Below are 25,290 nucleotides of genomic sequence, written 5' to 3'. Positions count from 1 at the left end.
ATTTGTGGGATCTGGGGACATCTTAGCTGCGTCACTATTTAATTAGGATATTCTGTGGCATCCCAAATTACTATCCTTCTGGAAAACAAGATCTGGGCAAGACTTTCTATGCATTTTGTCAAAACTATTCAGAAGAGTCCATGTGCATAAGGTAAAACACTTGGCTTTCAAAAGGTTGAGCATTCTGACTTAACAAGAGAGTCTAAGACAGGAACCAGAACTAGATCCTGGGTCAGCTGTAAAGCAGTGCACTACAAGCCATAACAACACATTTTTTCAAGAATGAAAAAACTGATTTATTTATATACTCGATTTATTAAAATGTCAGCAAAGCAAGGGCTCAGTGATAATTTGTTCTCTAGATTCTGCAATCTATTAGCTTTACAACAATAGCAGAATCCGAGAATACATGGGACCATGACAACAACACAGACCAGAACTTGTCTGCGGCCATTATGAACTCCCTTGGGATTCTATCTTAGCTTCTGAAGTGGCTCCAAATGACATGAGGCTTAACTTTACATTTTTAATGGTTTCAATCTTTGTGCTATACTACTTTTATCATGTGAGAGTGGAGCTTCTAAAATTGCTTTTAAAGTTTTTCTTTTTTTTAAATGATTCCAACCTACTCTGTAAAGTCCATTGAGATCTACAGCTGAAAAGGACTATATAAGAGCTAGGAATTATTATTACTATTTCAAAAGTTTAACAACAGCCATGATAAGTCACCACCAATCTAAGACGACGGCAGAATCATATGGAACAAACAACCAGGGAGAAATACTTAGTGAGGGGGAGGAGTTCCTGGATGTGCATACTACTCTTTAGCAATACCTCTTCTTGAGATCTGGAAGCATTTATTCCAGTGCATCACAATACATCCCAGGCATGCCCTGTTATATTTTGTTGTTTACGTGCCATTTTCCTCTAGCTATTTAAAAAAATCCTTAAAATACAATTTCAGAGAATAAAAGAGTTGTTTTACAGAATGACTGAGTTTGTAGCACAGCAAAAGAGAAAGCAGTCATCCAATTGTGAATTCAGTAAATCTAGGCATTACTGTAATACTGCTACTAAAATAAATTCTAAGATGCATAGCTGAATTTCTAACAACTGACTATTGGCACCTAAATCCTGTTACTTAGGTTTTTTTTTTTTTTTTTTTTAATCTTCAGTTTCAACTCTCATTCTTTTTTGGAGGAAATGTATGTAATAATAAATAAATTCTTGGGTACAGAAAGGGTAAATCTTGTTACTGTTCTCCCTTAAGTTTAGACTGTGTGTATGCGCACACACACAGAGTGATTTATTCCCAGCTGACTCTATTATTAGGTTTTATGTAAATGTCAAGCCTCTGATCTGTCAACTTCTATAAATTAGTGTTCCTGCCATCCCATCATGCCTTAGCCAGTAACCTAGCTCTACGTGACCCTGAATTTTCTTTGAATTACTAATTCAGTACTTACTCCATCACTGTACTTATGTTTGTATGTAAGGGTTGTTTTTCTTTAGTTTTAGAACCACTTTAACTTATATTGTCATCTTCAAAAATATTTTTCGCTTAGCAATTTTTCTCCCCCCTCAGTGTCATATTTTACATTAAAAACAGCCATCTAATTATACAGTTTTGAAGCTGGGTAAGAATCTGAACTTGAGAATGTGCACTCAAGTTGAACCTGTAATTTTTGGATGCTAATCATCTTTTAGTTTAGTTTCAGAATCCTCAATTCTCCAGCTGTAAACTATAAAGACTGAATTATTAGTTCACATTGCTAATTATAAGTGCTTACAATTAATGGAAAATATGAAATAATCAATATATATGTATATAGCTAGAAATATTGGCACCTATTATAGTGATTGTAAAGCAATAGTACACAATATTTCTATGTTTAGAATAAGGGAAAAGACTGTTTTAGAATTCTATTCATGCTTCTGTAGTTCTAAGGATCACAACTGTAAAACCCTGAATTACTCAAGACTTTTTTTGTGGACTATTCCGTCTGAGTTTGTACAAATGTTTGTGAGAAGTAATATCAATATTTTTGAAATGCAGATTAGCCTTACACAGAATATAAACATTTATAAAGGGACATTTCATTGAGCGACATAGTTTATACTTGTATTTTTGAAATCAGTTTAGCCTTATGCAATACATAAACATTTCTGAAGGGGCTTTTATTGAGCTATACAATGTGATGGATATAAATAAAAATATGGCTAGCTCCAAATAATGAATAAGGAGCTGGGGACTTATGATGATGCATGAAATTGGTAATCCCGTCATATGAAACAAATATAATGCAAAAATGAACATTAGCAGCCATGGGTGGGAGTAGGCAGAGGAAGGCATTTCCTTCCCAAAACTGCCTATATTCCCTGCCCCTGGGGAAGGCTTGGGCTGGGACTGCCTGGCTGCTGGGGAAGTCTGGGGCCAGGACTGTGGATCCCCGGTTGCTGGGGAAGACTGGGGCTAGGGATGCAGCTCCCTGGTCACCGGGAAAGACTGGCGCTAGTGTCTTGGCTCCCTGGCTGGAGCCTCAGCTCCTTTGCTGCTGGAGAAGGCTGTGGCTGGCACCTCAGCTCTCTGGAACCTTGTCTCCCTGGTTCCCAGAGAAGGCTAGGACTGGCACCTCAGCTCCCTAGCTGCCAGGGAAGGCTGGGGCTGGGGCCACGGCAGCCCAGCCGTCGGGGAAGACTGGGGCCAGGGCTGTGGCAGCCCAGCTCCCTGGACCGCTGATGCGGGCTGGGGCCTCAAGATGGCAACCCTGGCTCTCCAGGTGGCCAGGAAGGATCAGGTTGGGGTTGGGCAGGGCTTGGCTCCTGAAAGGGAAAGGCTGCTGAAGGGGCAGGGCCTTGGACGGAAGGGGCAGGGTTGGGACTTGCCTTCCCTAGATGGGCCATCACCCGCCACCTACACTAGCAGCCGTATTTGTGTGCCACGGGCTCAAACAAGAGATCAGCTTCATGGAAGGAATATGATGGGCATTGGTCAAACAGAGAAGGAACCCCATGTTTTGAAAAGTACCTTGAGCAAGATCAGATCAGTAATGAAAATCAGATTTTGGAGAATCAGAAAAGGGAAAAACAAAGGAAATGAAGAATAGATACCATCTTGATGTCTTTGTTATCAGCGAGCGTGAACAGGTTCAAACAAATTACACTTCAACTTCAGAGAAACAAGATCATAATCTACTGTAGGAAAGTAAATGAGAACGATGAAGCTGACACAGAAATTGTAAAGTTGAAAGAAGCTTATCAGGCACCAAACAAGTAGGAATCATTAAATAAAGGAATTATTGGAACTTGTTTTCAGACTAGATTCCTCAACCTAACAATCATACAATGTTATGCACCAAACCAGAAAAAAGACTGGAAAGAAACGCCCCCCCTGCTTTTTATGATTTTTTGTATAAGATGAGTTAACCAAATGGTATCACAGTGACAATGCATGATTTTAATGTAAAGGCTGGAAATCACAATGATTGGTTGGATATAAGGATGTTAAATATCGGTTAATTGAACAGTTGAGTAACCTCGTGAATGCTTATAGTTTAGTCAACTATTCTATAGTCCCTGGGGGCAGGGCTGACAGCCAGTCCGTTTTGGCCTCACTCCCAAGGAGCCCTCTGCCGTTCCACGCTACTCCCTTGCAGATTGGCTGCCTGTCTCCCTATGCTGCTGCTTCTGATAAAGAGGAAGCAGCACAGGGTGACAGTAGCCCCTGTCTAGGAGGAGTCTGAGCTCCCAGACCCAGCGTGAGCTGGAAGTGATCTGGACTGCCTGCCCGCCAGTTTCCTAAAACACTTTCAATGCAGAGCTACAGCGGGGGGGTAGATCCTGAACCCATGTGAGTCAGGACTGAGCCAAGACTGTTGGCCAGCCTGCTAAAAAATTTACTGGCAAATGGGGGAGAGGGAAATGCACGCAGTCTATAGCATTAACCTATAAGCTTTTGTGTATTGGTTAATCGAGTACACTATTACATCCACAGTTGGATAAAGGTACAGGTTGTTCTCTAGTCCGGCACCAAACCATAGAATTTGACGACCATGGGAAGTCGATTTTGTCTAGCAGCTTTACCAACACTTCCACTGCTTACTGGGCTCTTACAAGACATTTAGAGGTAAATTACACGTAAATAACAGCACAAAACACTGAGAACCAGGACTGATGGCTATAAACAAACTTTATAGCAGAACTAGAAACTTAACCACACCTATGCTAAGCGGACTCACAACTAACTAAAATCATGCTGGACCATGGATGTTGCCAGACAAGACTGCCGGATTAGAGAAATTCAACCTATACAGGCAAGTGCGGCAGGGGTTTGGACATGAATCAAAATGGTGAAGAACTAGCAGAAAGTTGCAATGTGAATGACCTAGTGATAAATGGAACAGTACTCCCTTCCTCATAAAGGCATTCATAAAGTGGCAAAGAACTTCCCAAATGGTACTACAAAGAATCAGATACATTGTTTCTGAATTTCAAGGAAGTTTTGCAGCTCACGTGCAGATGTATATGCATACAGGAGAACAGACATGGGAAGTGTATCACTAAATTGAAGATCAAGTTGAAGAAAATGAAAAAAGGTTGAAAGAAGGCTAAGAATCAAGATAATAAAATTAGAAGCCCTAGATATATAAAGTGCTTTTTAGCTCAAACTGGTGAACAAGTACTGTTCTCAAGGAATCAAATGAAAGAAAACAAAGACACTGATACCATATGGGAAGATACCAGAAAATGCTATCTAGAAAGTGCAAAGACAGTCTTAATAGCAATGAAATCTAAAATATATGAATGGACTAGTGGTGCACTTAGGCAGCAATGGAAAAAAAAAGCATAAAGCAAAAACTTAGGAATGCTAAGACAAAAAGAAGAGACAAGCAGGTATCAAGAAGAATATAGAGTTAGAGAGAAAGATAAAAAGGAATGCTAGAAAAGATAAAAGGCCATTTATTGACAGAATCTGTCAAGAGGCTGAAGACGACAGCCAAACAGGTGAATTTACTACTTTGTATGACACATCCTAATAGGAAACTCTAGCAGTGTTGGAGGCCTTGTTAAAGATACAAATGGAAAGGCTCTTCATACAAAACAAGAAAAAAAGTAAAAATGAGCAGAGCATTTTCAGGTCATTTTAAATAGACAAAACTATTTGAATTATTAGAAATACATGATGAAGATCTATCACTAGAGTAGGGATCTCAAACTCCTGGCTTCCAGGTCATTTCTGGCCAGAGCAATTGTGCAATCTGGCCCGGGACACCGGGCGGGGCTGTCTTTAACCTGCTTCTAAGCCCTGCCCTTTTCCACCATTGTGCTATCGTCTCCACTCCATGCACTTCCTGCATTGGCAGTAGTATGCTAATTTTCTACAATTACTCTGCACACTCTCTAACATGTCTAATATACATGTTATGCATGTGTGCATGGATGGTAGTTAACCTGCAAAAAAAAAGGTCAAGAAATTCAAAGTTATGCATCCCATAGTAACTGCATCACTTTCTTTCACATTTTGGCATTAATCCCATGTCCCAGAATGAAGCCTGAATAAACAGGTTTTATGAAGAGAGCTCCATGGGACTACAGTGAACAGATTCCTTCATTCCCAGGATACAGAAAAGAAATATTGCATTTCATGGGACTCAATACCACCATAATCTCATCACATGCAAAGTATAACCAGCAGATCCACAGAAATCCCCTATTCTTGGTAGTGAAGAACTACATTCTCAAACACACAAAGGATAGCAATTCCTCCTGCATAGACTCTCAAACCACTGGAACCAAATACACAGCCTGAGGCTGGATGAACTAATAGGAAGTCATTGCTTCCATTTATCCAATTTTCTTTAAATAAAGAAAATGCATTTATTTATCAGAGAAAAAATATTACAGATAAGTACAGGTTGAACCTTTCTAGTCTGCCACTCTCTGGTCTGCCAGCATCCATGGTACAGCATTATTTTAGGTAGACAGTTGTCCACACATCATGGGTATGGCCAAGATTCCTGCAATCCCATAAAGATTGTTTAAGAGCCACCAGCCCTGGCTCTCAGTGTTCTGTGCTTTTGTTTAGCTCTGATTGACCCCTAAATGTCTTCTCTAAGAGCCCAGTAAGCAGTGGAAGTGTTAGTAATGCTGCTAGACAATACTGATCTCCCATGGTCCAGCAAATTCTCTGGTTCAGCACTGGTCTGCTCCTGAGGATGCCAGACTAAATGGGTTCAACCTGTAATTTGCTTTTCTCCACAAGTTAACAATAAATTAATTCTATGTATATTATATATATAGAATAATTCCACAAAATATATCTGCAAGAAGAATAACTATCAGAGAAAACTTACACTAAAACAAGGTTACATGATAATTCAACATGTAGAAATTCCATTATAACATTAAATGAATAACGTGACAAACCATTCAGCCTACATATTACTGATTACAAAGACACTTTCAAAATGTGTTAAGAAATAAAAACAAACATGCAAGCATAAACAGCAAGACAGTTTTTGTACAGGAAGATAAACACTGCAGAATCCAGTACTCGATGCAGTATTTCTTACTCATGGAAAGAGAAAAATGTTTTAAAATCCACTGGACACACAACAATTAAAAAATCTTTGTGACTTGAGTAAATAAAAAAAACCTTCCCTTGTACTTTGGAGCCCATGTTCTCTGAGGATTCTGAAAGCAGGGAAAAAGGATGGGAATCCATGCTGATTACAATATATTGAAACCCATCTTTTCTGTAAGTTAACTAACCATTTTTTCTTTCTGTATGTGTCATTGTGGATCCCACTGAAGATGAATAGCACAGAGTATCTTCTTCAGGGTGACAGGCATGATGTGCACCAGGTGCATTAGATAAAGAAGGATGGAATACTGTTCTCCTGAATCTGGTATTGGATTTACCAAGCAAGAACAGTACACGGGGCTTTAGAAATGAGAGCAGACTGTTATACCGCATAGACTGGAAAAGTTCACATACTGGAACATTTCTGAAACAAGTCAAGGATGTCGCTTGAGCTGTGGCAGAATAAGCCTTGATAGACAGTGGAAGAGGTATATTTGCCAGCTGGCAGCACAGATATGAGAGAGTCTAATTTTCATCTTGCTGCTATGAGGGAACTATAAGAAGATTGTGGCTGCAGAGCTCTTTTTGTCAGTGAATGGGAGCACAAAGAAGCACACAACACATGTGCAGACCCAATGGACACTGCAACTGAAAGCAATTCCAAAAACGAAAATGATGATGGCTGGTGCAGTAAGTCTGGATACTACCTGGAAGAGGATATTGGAGAAGTATAATGCCAATCTCTCAGATGCCAATGACCAGGTACCTATTACACATGAGTCTGGGAGGAGTCATCAACTCTAAAAATTAGCTGTTAGGGTAAATAACAGAGTGATGCTTCAAGTTCTGGGAAGGTGGCACACAGTCATTAACTTCAAGGCTTTAAAACTCAACTGTAAATTCCTCTTGGCAACAGATGACATTCAGTATGCCCTGATTGGGACGGACTTCCTGAAGAAATACGAAACCACTGTGAATTTCACCAAATGTTCCTGTTTCCTCTCGGGAAAATGTTTTCCTTGTCCACTACAGATGATCACGTAGAAGTGTGTGAAATGGTAGTGGGGAAAAAAATCTGAAAGAGCCTCTAAATTTGAGATAATTACCCCAGGAATATCAGAAGGTTGGTGCCAGGATGGTGAAGGCTGCCTGACTGAGCCCTAACCTTCAAACAGACTGGAGCTCCTCGTTGGACACTTGATTGGTAGGAACTAATGTGCCAGATCCTGGCATGGGTAGTCAATGTCTCACCAGAGTCATTAGTAGCATATGAAAGTATGATGATTGGTACACTTGAGAGGAAAGTGCTGTTCCTGCAGGAAGATCACAAAACCAAGACCCCTGGTGGTGTGAGGATGTTGAAATCAGACTAGAGTCAAGGCAAGAAAGGACTGGAAAGAAAGGCCCAGTGAGATGCAGAAAAGTTTAAACAACACAATGTGAAGCTTGAACAGATGAGAGTAGTACAGGAAGTTTTGTTAAAATATGCAAATATATTTAGTCATGGTGACCATCTTCTGGGATGCACTGGGTTAATCAAGTATTGGAACAGTTCTGGGAATGCCAGACCCATCAAAGACTCGAAAGAAGCCTGATTCATTTTCAGAAGGAGTTCAAGCAATGGAAGATAGTGGGTTCATTAGGCCCTCTGTGAGCCCATGGGCTGTTCCAGTGATGTTGGTGTGGAAGAAACATGGAATGCATAGACTGAATGATGCAACTGCTAAAGATGCCTATACCTTGCTCCAGACTGATAATACATTGATTGAGTGATTAAATACTGATGGTAGTTCACCTGTGACCTTGCAAGTGACCAATGTAGATGTAGCCAGAAGGTAACACTAAAATAGCACTTTCACCAAGGAGTGATTTTTTGAATTCAATATGACGCCATTTGGTGTGTGTAATGTGTTTGGTACATTTCAGAGGCTCATGGATATTGTGCCAGCAGACTTTGAGGGAACACTTTACCTAGTACACCAAGATGAAAGCATTGTGATAGGCTGAACTTTGGAAGAACTGCTGCAGAAACTGAAATCAGTACTCAGGAAATTGAAAGGTGACAATCTGAAAGTTAAGCCCACAGTTAGTTTTTACTTTAGTGAGGTGACATATTTGGGCCACATGATCTCTATGGAGGGAGCAAGCCGAGATCCAGAGAAGATGGATATGTTGAAGCATAGGTTACATACCAAGGTACAAGCCAAGTCTCCAGCTTTTGAGGTTTTGCCTCCAACTACAAAAGATCCATAGCAGACTTTGCTATTTTGGCCGGCCTCTTACACAAAAAGGCCCCCCGCTCCAGATTTGAAGCTCTCTGGAAATGTGGAAGACACCTGGAGAAGACTTAAATAATGTGTGGCACTATATTTGCAAAAAGTTGAACACCATTGAATTCCATTTGGCTGCCATAGTTGGTAAGAGGGAACTATGGAAAGTCCATGGGTGCTCCAGCTTTGACTGCCCTTACAAGGAGCACAGGGTAGGTACATGAATGTAGGGACACTGCTATTCAAAAGACTACAATCTCTCAAACATGGGATGCATGCACTACTACTCTGGGATTAACTCTGATATAAAGAAGAATGTTGGGTTTTATTCAAGCCTCTGGAGGAGAATGTGATTTAACAAAGTGGTTTTCAAACATTTTTTTTCTCATGACCCATGCCCACAACCCAACATAATTTGACTAGAGTGGGTTCCAGAGTAGGACTAAGGAGGAGAGCTTTGAGATGGCTTACCTTGAGCAGACCATGCTGTACCCTTGAAACAGTAGCAGGTTCCCAGCCAATGGGAGTGTGGAGTTAGTGTTCAGGGCAGAGGCAGTGCACAGAGCCCTGGGCCCTCCCTCCACACACCTAGAAGCCAGGCCTGTTGCCAGTTGCTTCTGGGGTGCAGTGCAACCTGTAGTGCCAGTAATAATAGGCAGCCTTCCTTAGCACCCCCACTTGTCACCTGATCACGTTGCAGCAATGAGACTCAGTGCCTGTCATTCCATGACCAAGTACTAGATCCTGACCTGTAGTTTGAAAACCACTGCTTTAACAGACAGACTCTTCTTGCCATTTCCTCAAGCACAATCCTTTCTGCCCATCCCCTTTAAATTGTTCCTGTCCCAGGCCTGTGGTTTTTCCACCTTTGGCTCCTTATCCAGTCCCATTATCCTTACCTATCCAGTTCCAGTCTCCACTGCTCACGCTTCTCATTCAGTCCCAGTCTTCTTGCTAATCCATATCAAGTTCCTCCCCATCCCAATTCCTTGTCCCCTGCCTCTTTGCCCAGCCAAGTCCAGACCTGCCTTCTCCTCATCTGACCCATCTTGGCCGTTAGTAGTCCACTGATTGGCTACAAGTGACACACACTGTCCCAGGGTTGCTCATCTAATCTTGGTGCCTCCCTCCAGCCCCTTGTGTCAGTCTCCATTGTCCAGCCAGTCCCAATCAGGTCCCCTGGTTCTTCATCCAATCTCTTTTTCCTCCTATCTACTGCCTCCCAACTACAGTAGTCTTGCCCAGCCAGTCTCAATCTCTGGCTCAGCAAGTCCCAGTCTCTCCTGGATTCCAATCCCAGTTTCCTTGCAATGTCAGTTCCAGTTTCCTCCTCTCCCACAGCCAGCTTGCAGTCCCATTTCCCATCTCACAGGCTCTTTCTCCCAATCTACTCTCACTGCCAGCCCTCCTCGGGGCTGACTTTTCTTCCGTCTGTATTCAAATCAGACAGATTTTTCATTTAGGCTGCTTGAGCCAAGCAGGACACTCACTGTGAGCAGTGGATAAAGAGAATCCTTGCTCAGTTCTAATAACTACACACAGCATAGCCTGTAGCAGCCCAGAACAGCAACTGAAAAAAGAGTTCTGCTTAGCCCACTACAAACAGAATGTTTGAGAAATGTAGCTACTAAGAAGTCTCTACTGAGCATGGCAAAATTTGTCAAAGGATTATAACTTGGCAACTTTGGGCAGATATTCACTGGCATGACAAAATGAACATCCCTGAGACAAAGACTACCCTTGTGAAATTCCAAGTCTATGCTTCAAAGAATGGGGGCAATTAGGGCTTTTCATTAAAAGACAGCCAAAATTTTTTTAGATGGGCAAAACAATATATAGGAGCTGAACTGTTCCACTGGAAACTTTTCAGACTAATTTAGCCCAACACAGAAAATTTCAGTCCAAATGGTTAAAGTTTGGCAAAGAGATAAGAAACTGACGGTAGGGTGTAATAATTGGAATTGTTGGGCAACTTAACAACAGCCAGTGCTATCAGCCCTGCCTAGAATAAAATAGCCCTGCCTAGAATAGAACAGATACTTGAGTTGAATGTGCAAGAGAGAAGGAAAACAAACAGCAACGCTGTATGTATGGGAGGAGAGGAAGACTGAAAGAGATAACTTCAGAAGAGTTGCTACCCCTGAATGTAATGCTGACCCTGATGTATCACTTTTGGATTATTAATAAATAAATCTTTGCTTTGATTCCACACATGTATTCCTTGCTCCTAAATGCACTCAAAGCACAACACAGATGAAAGAAGAGGGTATCTGGAGAAGGGAATCATGAAGAGCAATATGAGATGTTACTCTTATTTACCTCCAAAAAGGGAAAGAACATTCATCTCATTAAACACAGTTTAAAAACACATCATTTCTTTTTCAGAAGTAATTGTTATAGTTGCCACATGTAGAGAGTGCAATTGGAAATGGGATTACAAATGGAAGGAGACATGAGTCTTTTTTCTTTTAATATGGTCACTTTATTGTAAAATTAGAGAACACTTTTTATGGCTAGGATTTAAACTTGCCCTTAAAACTAAAGGTTAAAAAACATGATAGAACTTTTTCCTTAAAATTAATTGAGGTATATTTCTACAACTGTTTTAGTTGGACCTAGCAATTACATCTACAGTATTCTATCTGAAAACACTTAAATGATGTGCATTCATCTCCTATTTTCTCCTGAAAATTTCAAATGACACTACAAAGAATAAGCTTTTAACCACTGACAATTTCTCTCATCCATGTGAAAAACTGAAGCCAGGAAGATATCATGAAAGATGTGTATTTAATCACACATCCTGCCACGTATGGAATTTCCAATTAGTAAACTTACATAGCTCCATTTGTGTAGACCGTGTCACTTCCCTCCACATACTGCACCTGTGCTGGGTAGACATGCTGTACCTGCTGCACGGTCTGCACCTGCTGTACCTGTAAAAAATAAAAACAAAAAAGCACCAGGCACTTTATGGGACATGGTATTTTGTAAAAACAATGTCCACTGCTAAAGTGGTTTTAATGGCTGCTAAGCAATATTAAATAGTTATGGTTCTAACAGTTCTTAAACAATAGAGAATGGAATTGCTGTGGCATAGGACTGCAATTACTACATTACAGTACTGACAATTCAGAGCCACATCTTTGGGAGTGCATGTACTCTCAATGCCAAAGTCAGAACCACCTGAAAAGCAGTAGGCCATACATTTGCTCCTTCACAACAGCAGCCTCCTGGAACTCACTTCAGATCCTTTCTAATTAAATCATAATCTACTCTCAAAAAGAACTAGAGAAAATGGATTGGAAGTGTGGTTCTGTGCTGTTCATCTATTTTAAGAATTATACTTTCTAGTATAGGAATTGCACTTCCTCTAGCATGGCCTTGTCTACCCTGAATTTTTGCTACGGTGCAATTACACGGATATAGTTGGCTGGTATAAATCTCAAGTATGTGATGTGCTGGTGTAAAAACTACCTTGCATTAGTGTGATATACCTGAATTTCAAATTGGGGTAAGCTGCATCAGTGTGCATCGCTTTTTATGGGAGTGCTATTAAACCGGTGTGACTATAACAAAATCCAAAATATAACTAAGGCCCTACTCTGAGGCTACATCTATAGCCCTTCTCAATGCTCTAAGATTGATCCACCAAGAGTCAATTTAGCAGGTATAGTGAAGACTTGCCAGATTTACTGCAGATCACTGTCCCATCAACCCTGTTGCTCTACTCTGGATGAGAGAGTATGGGAAATCAATGGGAGAGTTTCTCCCATTGACACCTCCCTCTCCCTCCTGGTGTAGAGCCAGTGGTAACAACTTAAGGTATGATAATCTGCAGTAGTGCAGATGCAGTTGACAGCAGAGATTCCTCATTTAAACCCAACTTTGCACTCTGCTGCCCCAGGTACCACATACTTCAGGAGGCTTGGAACATAATCCCATCCTATATCTGGAATCCAAATAAAAAAAGGTAATGTTGCATATATTTATGAACTGAACGTCAAATAGCAACCGTACCTATCTCAGTGACAGAAATATTTCTTAGACATGCTGTTGTCAGGCAGCCTTGGACCTGATAAAATATGCCTTAAGCCTCCCAATACTCTAATTCCCCTGTAGCATGGTTCTCATTTCATTCTGTGGCTCATCAGGAAGAACAATTTGAGAACTTCTCAATTAGAACATCTGTATCATCCTGACTAACTCTTCAACATTCTGACTATAACATATTTTCTCTACTTTCTTTTCTGGTACTGACTCATTCATTTAGAAAAGAGATTTTGTAGCAGATGTATAGAAACTCTTCACTATAAAGTCTAAATTCAGAAAACAACACTTCAGCAACAATATTCAAGTTAGAAAAATGGAGGTTTTTGACATTACACTTTCTGAAGGTTATATTAATTGGTATTTACCATCAGCACTTTTTCAAAATATTTCTACTGTAGCCATTTATATAAAGACAGTACTGCTCTTACACAGCCTGTTCTTTTGGAAAGAGTACCTGAAGTGTTATTTTTCAAAAAAAATTTAAATCAAGTGGCAAAGATGATTTCTTAACAAGTCAAAGCTGCATATATTTCCTCTCCAACTAATCTTTGGCTTTATAAAAGGGAGATTCAGTAAATAAATGAAATCATGAGACTACTACTTAATCCAGAAAGCTCTTCTCTTTATTTGACTTCAAAGCAGATTTTGTGCGTGAAAAGTAATAGAAATTATTGCATCACACAAACATTTCTGTTGAAGTGTAATCCAACCTTTTGATGTTTTATGCCTTGAATTCTTGTGCCCTCTGTCTTACCCTAAACTGTAAACCCAAATCATACTTACTCTAAAAGAACTGATGGAATCTGTTCCAAAGCCCATTGAATTCTATGCAAGTATTTTCAACAAGCTTTGGATCAGTCCTGAAAGCACACCTTTCAACCTTCGAATGTGTCAATATATTTCATAAGCCATCACAATTTGTGGAAAGCGGCTGAAATGTGGAATGTGTATTTTGTTGTGTCTCATACGATAAGTGACAGAAGATGATAATGGTTTTCAAGAATAAAATCTATTTTAAGGATTTTTTTTCTCCCTAGGTGAATCAAACAAGTTCTGCAATCAGACTCAAGAAGAGAGACACACACGCTCCATAATGTCATCCATATTTTAAATTTAAAAAGTATAGCAGGATACATAGGACTTTTTAAAAAAGAATACATTCTTGAACGCCTACAGCTTGTTTATTAATTTAATAAGATGAAGCCTAAAAATCCTTGCAGCAGTATGAATAAAAAGCAACAGATAACACCCACTCTGCCACCTTGTGAAAGAGCATGCTTCATAGAAAAGAAAGGAGGATGTGTATTGACTTACTTAAAAAAAGCCAACAACAAAACCCTATTAGGAATTAAAATTGTTGTAACTGGAAGGTTCCATGGCAGTTGAGTGACATCCTAAGTCTAAAAATCAGTTCTTTCAAAGTTGCAATATCACTATGAAGCCTTTAAAAAAATAAAAAATTACTGTGGGTCAATAATCGAGATTTGATGCTACTATAGAAAAACATGCACACAATCTGGTAGATGTGCATATATTCTGTATGATTCTTTGAGGTAAAAATGTAAAAGATCAGGTAACTCCCAAACAGGTTTTGGAGTTTAAGAAAAACTTAATGCAAATCTGAATTTAGAGCTGAATCCATTACATTTTTAGAAAAAAATATGACTTCCTATAACATGAGTACTTAAATGATCTTTTTATGTAATGAACAAAAAATAATATAACTAAAAAGCCTTTGTGATAGCATTTGTTCAGGAAAATTTTGTCTTGAAGAAAACCACTTTAAAAGCCTTATTCAATAACTAAGCTATATCCTATTTTAAAATATATACTTAAAGACGCATATGATGTTTTTCAGTTAGAGAGTTCATTCACTGCTGAAGCCAAAGCTGTTAAACCTCTTGAGGAAGGCATATCTTCTACTTCATGCATCTTTTGGCTGGGTGTAGAGTACATACGGATCTAGCCTCCTACCATGTGTATAACAGCAGTGCAGCTGGTGAGACACTACTTAGACAGGTGGAGTAAAGACAAGCCTGAAGGATGTGGGTACATATGTGAGTACATATCCCATGCAGTTGCTACTTGCTCAAGTCTGGCTACACAGCTGTATTTTGCAGTGTAGTATCCTGCTGTTGAACCCTTGCCCTTCTAAGGAAGCTGCCCTACCTCTCCTCTGCTCCACTCCATCCATCTGCTTCTGGAGCTTTTCTCCAATGCCAGAGCCTTTCACCAACACATGCAGTTAGTGTGGGCATAGCAGGATTTTAATTGTGCCTGTAGTTACAAATATCCTACATGCTGCCATTAGGGAGGTATACTGTAGACATAGCCTTAGATTGAGAAGGGCACATATTTCTATTCAGGAATGGGAAGTGAAGTAGAGTAAGTATCTCATTAAAGATATTCAGGCCCAATTCATCAAGTAGAATTTGGCCATGAGGGAAAAAAATCTCCATTTTCAATATACGACTGGAACACTATAGAAATGTTGTTTTTCCTTTCTCTTCTGTTTTCTATTTCATTTTTGCCAGACAACTTTTATTTAATTGTTTAACAAAAAATCAACTGTGGTCTGTTTGCTTGTGAGGTTAAACAGAGACTGGTTAGGGGGAGGTGAAGAGGGGTTGGGGCTCAGCGAGAGTGTCTACCACCAGAGATCTTTTAAATTCCAAACTGTCTGAATAAGCTCCCTACTTGTGTGACACTGCGTGAACGAGCAGCCAACTACTAAGGCTCAAGTTACAAAATATTCTGAAACATTTATGACATTCTGATACTGTTCAAGCTTTAAACCTGATACTACTAGGGATGGAGGAAGCATAGTCAGGGTAACTGTTGCAAGTGCCCTATTAGAAGACAGGAAATAAACTGATTGGCACAGGAAGCAAATGAGGTTAAGAAGGATCTAGCAGTAGACATTTTTTACCCTTCTTTTGTTGTTTCCAGCTTGGAGTAACTGGAACAGGGGAAGGAGTAAGCAATCAGTGAGCCTCCAATGGAATGAGAGGCAGAATGAATACTTATTTTAATGTATCTTTTTAGTGATTATTTTTATTATTTGCAGAAGAAAAGAATACAAAACAAATTACATGCTTGAGTAAAATATGCTGCCCGAGAGGAACAAATGGAGCACTAATTTATACAGTATATAGATGCAAATGTTTGTCAACAAAAATAAAGTAAATAAAAATATTCAATTAAAAAACAGAAACCATCTTGAACCGTAAAACTGGAATGTTGCACAACAGGGAACTTTGAACAACAAATGAATTTATAGTAAAAGAACTAAAGAGGAAACATTAGAAAAATAGGGTAAAATAAAGTAAGATTTATGAACTAAAAAGTATCAACTATAAATAATTTTGCATATACATTTTCCTTTCTCATATTTCAGAATCATTTTTAGTATCATTATTAGTCTCTGTATTTCTTTTTGTAAGCATCGCAGAAAGGGCACACACAAAGATTCTTAGCTCATATTCATGTATATAAATGACTGATATCAGATCATGATTGTGTTTTGCATATTCTAAACATGGCCTTACATTAGGTCCCAATTTTGATTAGTAGAATCGTGCCTCTTTGTCTCAGTGATACATCCTCACAATCCTTTCTGCAAGCTCTGGCTGTGCTCTGAGATGAATATGAAGGCGTGTTTGAATTTTGGCGGATGGATGCTTCACTCTAGATAGATTACATGATCTATTTTAACTCATTTCCTCTGATTGCTTGCGCAGTATGATGCACAAAATATAAACTAAATGGGGGCTAGTGCTGACCCCTTCGCCATTTTCTCCCTTACACTTAAGAGCACAAAATAAAATAGGAAAGGAATATGCGTGGGGTTGGTCCTGCTTTGGGAAGGGAGCTGGACTCGATGACCTCCTGAGGTCTCTTCCAGCCCTATGATTCTATGAGTGAAAAATGGACAATTTTGAGGAAACATGGAATTAAGAAAGTTTCTTAGTATATTATTGCAGCTGCACTTTCTCCCTTTTAGCCTAATTTCTGCAAGAATAATTTGGCAGTTCACTGCAGCACACATTGTTGCTGGATTAGAGTCCAATGAGCTCCCTGTTCTACTCATCATTTTTATCTTGCACCTTTGTATATATTATGTACAAAACTTCACACCTGTACTATGCAGGACCAAGCTCTTTCTCTCTTTAAACAGACATCTAATGACTTTTATTCATCTGCCCACATAATTCAAGTCTGTGAATCTTTTCAAAAGCAAATAAAACGACGTAGGTCTTTTTTGCCATCTTAACCTTCACTTTTAGTGTTTATGTTTACTAGTTCTAAAGGCATCTCTCTGGATCCCTCATTACTATTGAGAGATGTCCTTCAAAGACCACATTATACTTTAATTCATCCTTCTCTATAGTACTAGAAATTGAACTTCTCTACTCCAGAACACTCTGGTCTGGCAACATCCATGGTCTGGCATAATTTCCTATAGTTGGATGTCTGCTTATTATAGGTGTGACCAAGTTTCCCAAAGTCCCGTAATGTTTATTTACAGACACCAGTCCTGGAGCTCAGTGCTGGTTTTTTAAGTTCTAAATTTACCCCGTAGTGTCTTCTAAGAGCCCAGCAAGCAGTAAAAGTGTTGATAATGCTGTTAACCATAAGCATAGTTTTTATGCTTTATCTGCTTACAAGCGGATGTAATCACGTGTTGCCTGCATCCTGGGGGGGAAGGAGGAATACAGAAGTCAAGGAATGGTGTGGAGGGTGCAGGAGTCAGGACCCGGGGTTGGGAAGCGTGGGGGAGGCTCAGGGCAGGGTGTAGGGATATGGAGGGTGAATGAGTCAAGGCAGGGGCTTGGGGGAGCTGAGCACAGAGTGTGAGTGCAGGAGTCAGGGGAGGGACTTGGGGGTGAGGAGTGGCTCAGGGTAGGGGCTGGATTGAGGATTTGGGGGTGAGAAGGAACTCACAGCTGTGGGCTCACTGGGGCTACCAACGGTGGTAGCGGTGGCACTGTCCAGGCGGCGCTGAGTCCTTAGGACCACCAACAGCAGGGAGGGTGGCACTTCCAGGGCACTCCCAGGGACTCCCCAGGGTGCCTGGGACTATGCTGGTCAGCTAGCAGTGGCTTCGCTGCATATTCTAGGGCCCCCTGTGCGCTTGTATGCTTCTGCCAAGCTTCTCCCTGCTGCATTTGTTCCTGTCAGCCAGCAGATGGCTCTGTGCTGCTAGATCAATGGTCTCCAACCTTTTTAAGCATGAGATCACTTTCTGAATTTAAGTGCAATCCAGGATCTACTTCAAACCCAAACAACCTTGCCCCACCTCCTTCCCACCCCACTCACTCCATCCTCCCTTCCTCTCCCATCCTCACTCACTTTTAACAGGCTGGGGGCAGAAGGTTAGGGTTTGGGGGAGGGGTTGTAGATGCAGATGTTGATCTTGGGCTAAAGGATTTGGAGTGTGGGAGGGGTTCTGAGCTGAGCCTGGGGCAGGAGAGGTGCAGGCTCTGGGACGGAGTTTGGTGCAGGGGGACTCAAGACTAGGGCAGGGGTTTGGGGTATAGGAGGGTCTCTGGACTTGGGATGGGGTTTAGAATACAGGCTCCAGCTGGGCACTGCTTACCACATGTGGCTTCTGGGTGATGGTTCAATGGGGCTAAAGCAGGCTCACCATTACCCTGGCCTTGGACCACTCCCCAAAACAGCCAGCAAACTCTGTATCCCTGCCCAGTCTACTGGTTGGTGAACACTGTGCTAGATTTCTCTGTAGAGAGGAGGCCCCGAGTCCCGTTAGGAGCTACAAGGGGGAGAGAGCACGGAGGAAGGGAAGCCCCAGGCCCCAGTAGGAGCTACACAGTGCGGGAGGCAGAGGGAAGCCCCAGGCCCCTGTTATGTTACAAAGAGAGCTGATAAGCCTTAGCTAGACATAGGGTTATATAGGTTGTATCAGTACACTTATTCGTTATTAAGCAGCATTATAAGTATTGTTCCATTTATTCACCTCAGTGAAATAAAAATAAAAAGAGACTCACTCGCTATAATATTGACCTCCCATAGTCCAGCAAATTCTCTAGTTTAGCACCCATCAGGTCCTGAATGTGCTGAACTAGAGAGATTCAACCTGTACTGTTGTTCAAATAAAATCTGGTTGTTCAGTCTCCATTACTTATTGGAAAACAAATATGAAAAATTAAAATGTATTGCAATCTTAACTGTAGGAAACACTTATATGCCAACAGATAAAAAATAAAAAAGGAAGATAGGAACCAGATATGAAAAAAACCCTACAAATTACTTAAAAAAACCCACATTCATGGGTATGCTAATACACAAAATCACTAACTTCTGTGCAAGTGAAGATTGTCCTATATTTAGAGAAACTACCAAATTAGCAGAACTGGTAGGTAAGAGCCCCTGAGAAGTACATCTAAGGCAGGCATGTCAAACTCGAAGCCTACTGAGGGCCGCACAAATGAAAACTGACAGCTTTCAGGGCCACCAAAGAAAATGTACTTCTATCAGAAAGTCATAATTATTTATTATTATAGATTATGTTTTAGGTATATTTTATAATTTTTCAGGTCTTGTTTTAATATAATACAATAATTTGAAGTGTAAAATTTGTTATTTGCTCATATAAAATAATTTTTCATTTAAATATTAATTTAAGGTATTTTAATTTTTATATGATACATAACTTGTTTTGTTGAAATAAAAACAAGTATAGACCGTGGTTAATCAAATAGAACAGGCTTCTGTGAAAATTTCAAATACTTTATAAGTTTGATATTTTGCATAAACATAAAATATTCATGCAATTGCAAAAAATTGACATATATTTATATAAAATTAATATGCATTTTATGATTTTATTTGGGAATAAATAAATAAAAACCAAAATGTTAACAAAATATCCCCATCCTTTCCTCCAGAGCCAGGCATTCCCATATCCCACCTCTAACCCAATCCCCCTCCGCTCCCCTAGAGCTCCTCCACCCCGCTCTAACCCAATGCCTCATCCCTCCCTCAGAGCCAGGCATCCCCAATTCAATGCCTTTCCCTTTCCCCAGAGCCAGGCGCTACCAGCCCCAGCTAACCTAATGCTTGGATGTTGGAGCCACCACCACCACCCCCACGCATTTCTTCGTCAGGCGCTAGGGTGGCGTGAGCACAGCAGCCAGCTGTGAGCAGGGGCTTGATGCCTATGCAGAGCGGCTGGCCAGCTGTGTACACATGCTGGGTGCTGTTCACAGAGCGGCTGGTCGGCCATGAGCAGTTGCTGCGGTGCCATGCACAAAGTGGCTGGCCGGCCGGCTGTGATCTGCACTCTGCCATGTGCTCCGAGTGGCCAACAGGCCGCACTTTATTCTTTTATAAAAATGTAGTGATGGGCCACATGTGGCTCTCCAGAGGCCTGTTTGACATGCCTGATCTAAGACTATGTCTACACAGGGAAGGTTTGGCAACAAAAGGGCTGTTGACATGCAAAAATTGCCAGAAGTGAAGACTGGTCAAACCAGTTTTTCTGCCTCCCATTGTTGACATTTCAAGGCCACATTGCTAGTTCCCTGTCCACAGATAGAGCAAAGCAATGTGAGTAAGCATCCCACAGTGTAGTACTGTGGGAAGGCAGAAATGATCCCCGGAGCTTCTTGGAATTCCCTAATAGCTCTGTGAGCTCTCCGTACTAAGGAATGTCAAAGCAGCACAGCAGTCTGTACAGCCCTCCCCCTGTAGCAGCAGTCTGCCTGCCACTGTGTTCTGAGCAGGGCAGAACAGAAGCACTCCAATGATTTGCTCCTTGTTTGCTGCTCAAACAGAACAGCTCACTCAGCTGTCAAATACTTTGAAAGGCCAGGGAGCATGGCAGCAGAGCTCAAAAAACACAGAGCACAAACATCAGGGTTGCCATTACGAGATACTGGCAGATGCTAATTCTCTCAATAAAACAATCATCAGAGTCCACACCAGGGGTGTAATAACAGTCGATTGACTGTTGAATGCTATAGACTACGAGTATTGCACCCCTCCCCCACTGCTATTAATTTTTTTTAGCAGGCTGGCTAGCCACCCGGCTCAGTTCTGGCTCGTGCTGAGTCCAGAAGCCCACACTCCCCTCTGGACAAGGGCTGCTGCCACCTCACGCTGCTGCCTCTGTATCAGAGGCAACAGCGTGGGGCAAACAGGGAGCCGGTGCACAAGAAAAACTAGTTTTTAAACTTGCTGCCCTTGCAGACCGGCACCCCACACTGAGCGCAGAATGGCAGGGGGCTCCTCGGAAGTGGGGCTGGAGCACACTGGCTGCCATCCTCCCCTCCCCCCAGGGACTATAGAATAGTTGAGTAACCAATAAGAATTTATGAGGTTAATAGACTATTCAATTAACCAATATTTAAGAACCCTAGTCCACACTGTCGCTTAGTCGACAATAAAGGGAGGCAAAAAGACAAAAGTCTCTCATAGGGTTGGAAGATTTTTAGTCGCCAAAACTGGGTGTCTTTCCTGACAAAAGTTGCATTGTAGTGTAAATGCTTTCACTGTTTTGTCACCAAAAGGTAGTTGTCTACATGCCGGTGTAGACAAGCTCTAAGGGAAAAGAATTGAGAGCTGGCAGTTTTTTACAGGGATATTATTAAGGACACAAATGCAAACCATTCCAAATGCATAGAAAATATTGGAAGAATAATAAGAATCCACCATGGTTTACCCAGGTCATCTTCCAGAACACGAAACTCAAAATAGAGTCATACAGAAAGTGCAAACTAGGCCAATTTAAGAACGATGTTTATAAGTGAACAACAAAGCATGTAGGGGAAAAATTAGAAAGGCTAAGGCACATAACCAAAGTAAGCTTGTTACGGACATAAAGGCTAATAAGAAAACAATTTTACAAATACCTTAGAAGCAAAAGGACAATAGTAATGTAGGGCCACTACTCAATGAAGAGAGAAAAAAAACGAAACGATGCTTCATGACATTCTCATAAACAAACTAGGGGCAAGTGTTCTAGATGAAATTACCATAAGATAGGCGCACAACTGGTTGAAAGACCATACTAGCACAAAGAGTACTTATCAATGGTTTGTGGTCAAATTGGGAGGACATATTTATTGGAATTACACAGGTGTCAGTCCTGGGTCTAGTGCTATTCAATATTTTCATTAATGACTTCAGTATGGTTATAAATTTTGCAGATGAAACCAAACAGAGAGGCTGCAAGCACTTTGGAGGACACATCTAGAATTCAACATGACCTTGATGAATTAAGAGAATTGGTTTGATTTTAACAAGATGGAATTCAGTAAAGGAAAGTACTTCACTTAGGAAGGAAAATTCAAATGTACAACTACAAAAGAGAAAAGAACTGTTTATGTGGCATTACTTCTAAAAAGGATCTAGGTCAAAGTGGAAAACAAACTGAATATAAGTCATCAGTGTGATACAGTTGCAAAAACAAAGGCTAATATGATCCTGGAGTGTATTAAGAGGAGGACTGTGTAAAAGATGCAGGAAGTAATTGTCCTACTCTATTCCGCATTGGTGAGGCCAACTCTGGAGTATTATGTCCAATTCCAGAAAAGAACAACGCAAATGACAAAAGGTTTAGAAAACTTGACATATGTGGAAAAGTTAAAAAAACTGGGCATGTTTATTCTTGAGAAAAGATGATGGATGGGGACATGATAACAGCCTTCAAGTAAGTTAAGGATTGTTATAAAGAGGACAGTGATCAGTTCTCCCAAGTCCACTGAAGATAGAACAAGAGGTAATGGGTTTAATCTGTAGCAAGGGAGATTTAGAACAGATATTAGGAAAATCTAATTATAAGGGTAGTTAAACTCTGTAACCGGGTTCCAAGGGAGATCGTGGAGTCCCCAATATTGGAAGTTTTAAAAACAAGTTGGACGAACACCTGTCAAGGATGATCTAACTTTATTTGGTCCTCTTGGTCAGGACCTCAACAAGTCGCTCCCTTCCCCCCCTTACTGCCTCTGTACCAGAGGCAGCAAGGTGGAGAGCAGGAGCCCGTGATGGGAAGAGTCAGCTTAAAAGCTGGCACCCCCCAGCAATGTCTCTGCATGGGGGGAGGGGCAAAGGAAGCAGAGGTGCAGTGGGAGCTTGGGCTGGGTCCCAGAAGCTGCACCTCTGCTTTTTAAATGTAGTAAGAGCTACCAGGCTCTTACTACATTTAAAAGCAGACACTGCAGCGGTCTAGGACCTGGTAGTTCTTACTACATTTAAAAAGCAGAGCCACAGTGAACCCCCTTATTGACTATTCAATGGAAATTCCATTGACTATCCGATTAGCTTACTAACCACTATTTAACATCCTTACCTGACTTCTCAAAGTCTCTTTCAGCCCTAGATTTTTATAGCTTTATAAAAAGGCAGCAATGGCCAAAGTGTTAAATACTTTTTTGTTTCAGTTTACACCAAAAAGATTAGCAGAGATCAGATGACTAACATAGTGAACATCAGTATAAATGGGGTAGCATCTGAGGCTAAAATAGGGAGAGAACAAGTTAAGAATTAATTAGACAAATTAAATGTCTTCAAGTCAGCAGGGCATGATGAAATACATCCTAGAATACTTAAGGATATGTCTGAAAAGATGTCTGAGCCATTAGCAATTATCTCAGAGAATTGGAGAATGGGAGAAGTTCCAGAGGACTGGAAAAGGGCAAATATAATACCTATCTACCAAAAGAGGAATAAGCTCAACCCAGGAAATTATAGGCCAAGTCAGCTAAACTTTGATATGCAGAAAGATAATTAGGCAAATAAAAACAACAAGTAGTCCTGGAACCTTAGAGACAAAAATATACATATATGGTATCATAAGCTTTCATGGGCAAAACCCACTTCTTCAGATGAGCTTGATTTTGTCCATGAAAGCTAATGATACTATATATTTTTGTTAGCCTCTAAGGTGCCACAGGACTATTCATTATTTTTGAAGTTATACACAAACACGGCTATCCCTCTGAGACTTTGGAGCAAATAAAAATTTGTAAGTTAGGGTGATAAGTAACAGTCAGCATGAATTTGTCAAGAACAAATCATGTCAAACCAACCTAATATCTTTGGTTAATAGGGCAAAGCTTTGTCTACACAGCTTTTAGCGCCATATCTACACAGCTTTTAGCGCTACGGTCATGGTAACAAGACTGTATTAGCAAGTCGGGCGATGTAAAGACTGTCGGCATTTTTGCCAACAAAAAATGTTCACCTACCACAAGCAGTCCTGCTGACAAAGCACTGTTTACACTAGCAATTCCTGCAGCAAAACTTTTGTCATTCAGGGTTTGGTTTTTTTAGCACCTGCCAATGACCAAAGTTTTGTCGCTCAATTGCCAGAGCAGACAAAGTCTAAGTAATCTTGTGAATAGGAGAGAAGCACTAGGGTTATGTCTACACTGGCAGGCTGCGTCTAGACTGGCAAGTTTTCCCGTAAAAGCAGCCGTTCTACACTGGCCGCTTGAATTTGCGCAAGAACACTGACTATCTAATGTAAGATTGTCAGTGTTCTTGCGCAAATACTATGCTGCTCCCGCTCCAGAAAGCGCTCCAATTATTTGTTCTCTGTTTGTTCCCAATTGAAGATCAGGTGTCAGATACCTAGGCAGGGCAGCAGAGATCACAAAAAAACAAGCACAGCTATCAGGGCAGGCATTGTGGGATACTGGCGGAAGCCAGTTCTCTCAACAGAACAAAGACCACGCTGGCTCTTTGTCAATAGGCAATAAAAAGAGAGAGGGGAAAAAGTCTCTCATGCAGGACTGGAAATTTTGTGCCACAAAAACTGGGTGATTTTCCCAACAAAAGTTGCACTGCAGTGTAAACACTCTGTTTTGACACTAAAAGGCAATTTCTGGTGCTAAAATATGCCAGTATAGACAAAGCCTAATTGTGAAATATCTGAATTACAGAAAGGCTTTAGAAATAGTCAAAAACTGTTGTAATCTCGTCAAATGTACTTTAGATAGCTGACTCGTATCCAGATTTCCCAATAAAATGCTTGACTTGTAAATATTAAAAATACAGGATTTTTATATTATTTACTTTATTACATAGCTCTTAGTACGTGTTCTGAAACATACTAGCTTTTAAGAATAGGCAAGGCCAGAAGATCCCATTTCCAGGGAGCTGAAACAAAGACCTAAGTAATGGCCTTGAAGACAGGAAGCAGTCCTGGGGAATTAGAAGATGGATTAGAGAGGGAGGACCAGACGCCATATCTTCAAGTGTCCACGATCAGTAGCACTGTAATGTAAGGTGGGGATAGGCTCTTTTCTCTTTCAGACAATTAAGAGGAGCTCTCTAGAAGAAGGTAGCATATAGATAGCCTTCTCAGCCAGAACAAAGGAGAAAGTGATAGAAGGAAGCTAGAGCCTGAAGGCTGAGCCC

The 25,290-nt window shown here is 40.7% G+C and overlaps 1 protein-coding gene across 10 annotated transcripts in view; it reads right to left on the bottom strand.

Moving 5' to 3' along the window:
• Window positions 1-25,290, bottom strand: part of RFX3 (regulatory factor X3) — a 252,891-nt gene that overhangs the window by 95,726 nt on the left and 131,875 nt on the right. For all 10 annotated transcript variants that reach the window (XM_089779225.1, XM_089779226.1, XM_089779227.1 and 7 more), the window contains one exon: window positions 11,692-11,789. In XM_089779225.1, the coding sequence (XP_089635351.1) occupies window positions 11,692-11,789 (98 nt within the window). The remainder of the gene's footprint in view (window positions 1-11,691; window positions 11,790-25,290) is intronic.

Source organism: Pelodiscus sinensis, chromosome 6, assembly GCF_052426305.1.
Source record: "Pelodiscus sinensis isolate ZL-2025 chromosome 6, ASM5242630v1, whole genome shotgun sequence".
Taxonomy (NCBI): domain Eukaryota; kingdom Metazoa; phylum Chordata; order Testudines; family Trionychidae; genus Pelodiscus; species Pelodiscus sinensis.
Note: the sequence above shows the minus strand (reverse complement) of the source record. Positions and strands in the feature narration are given on the sequence as shown.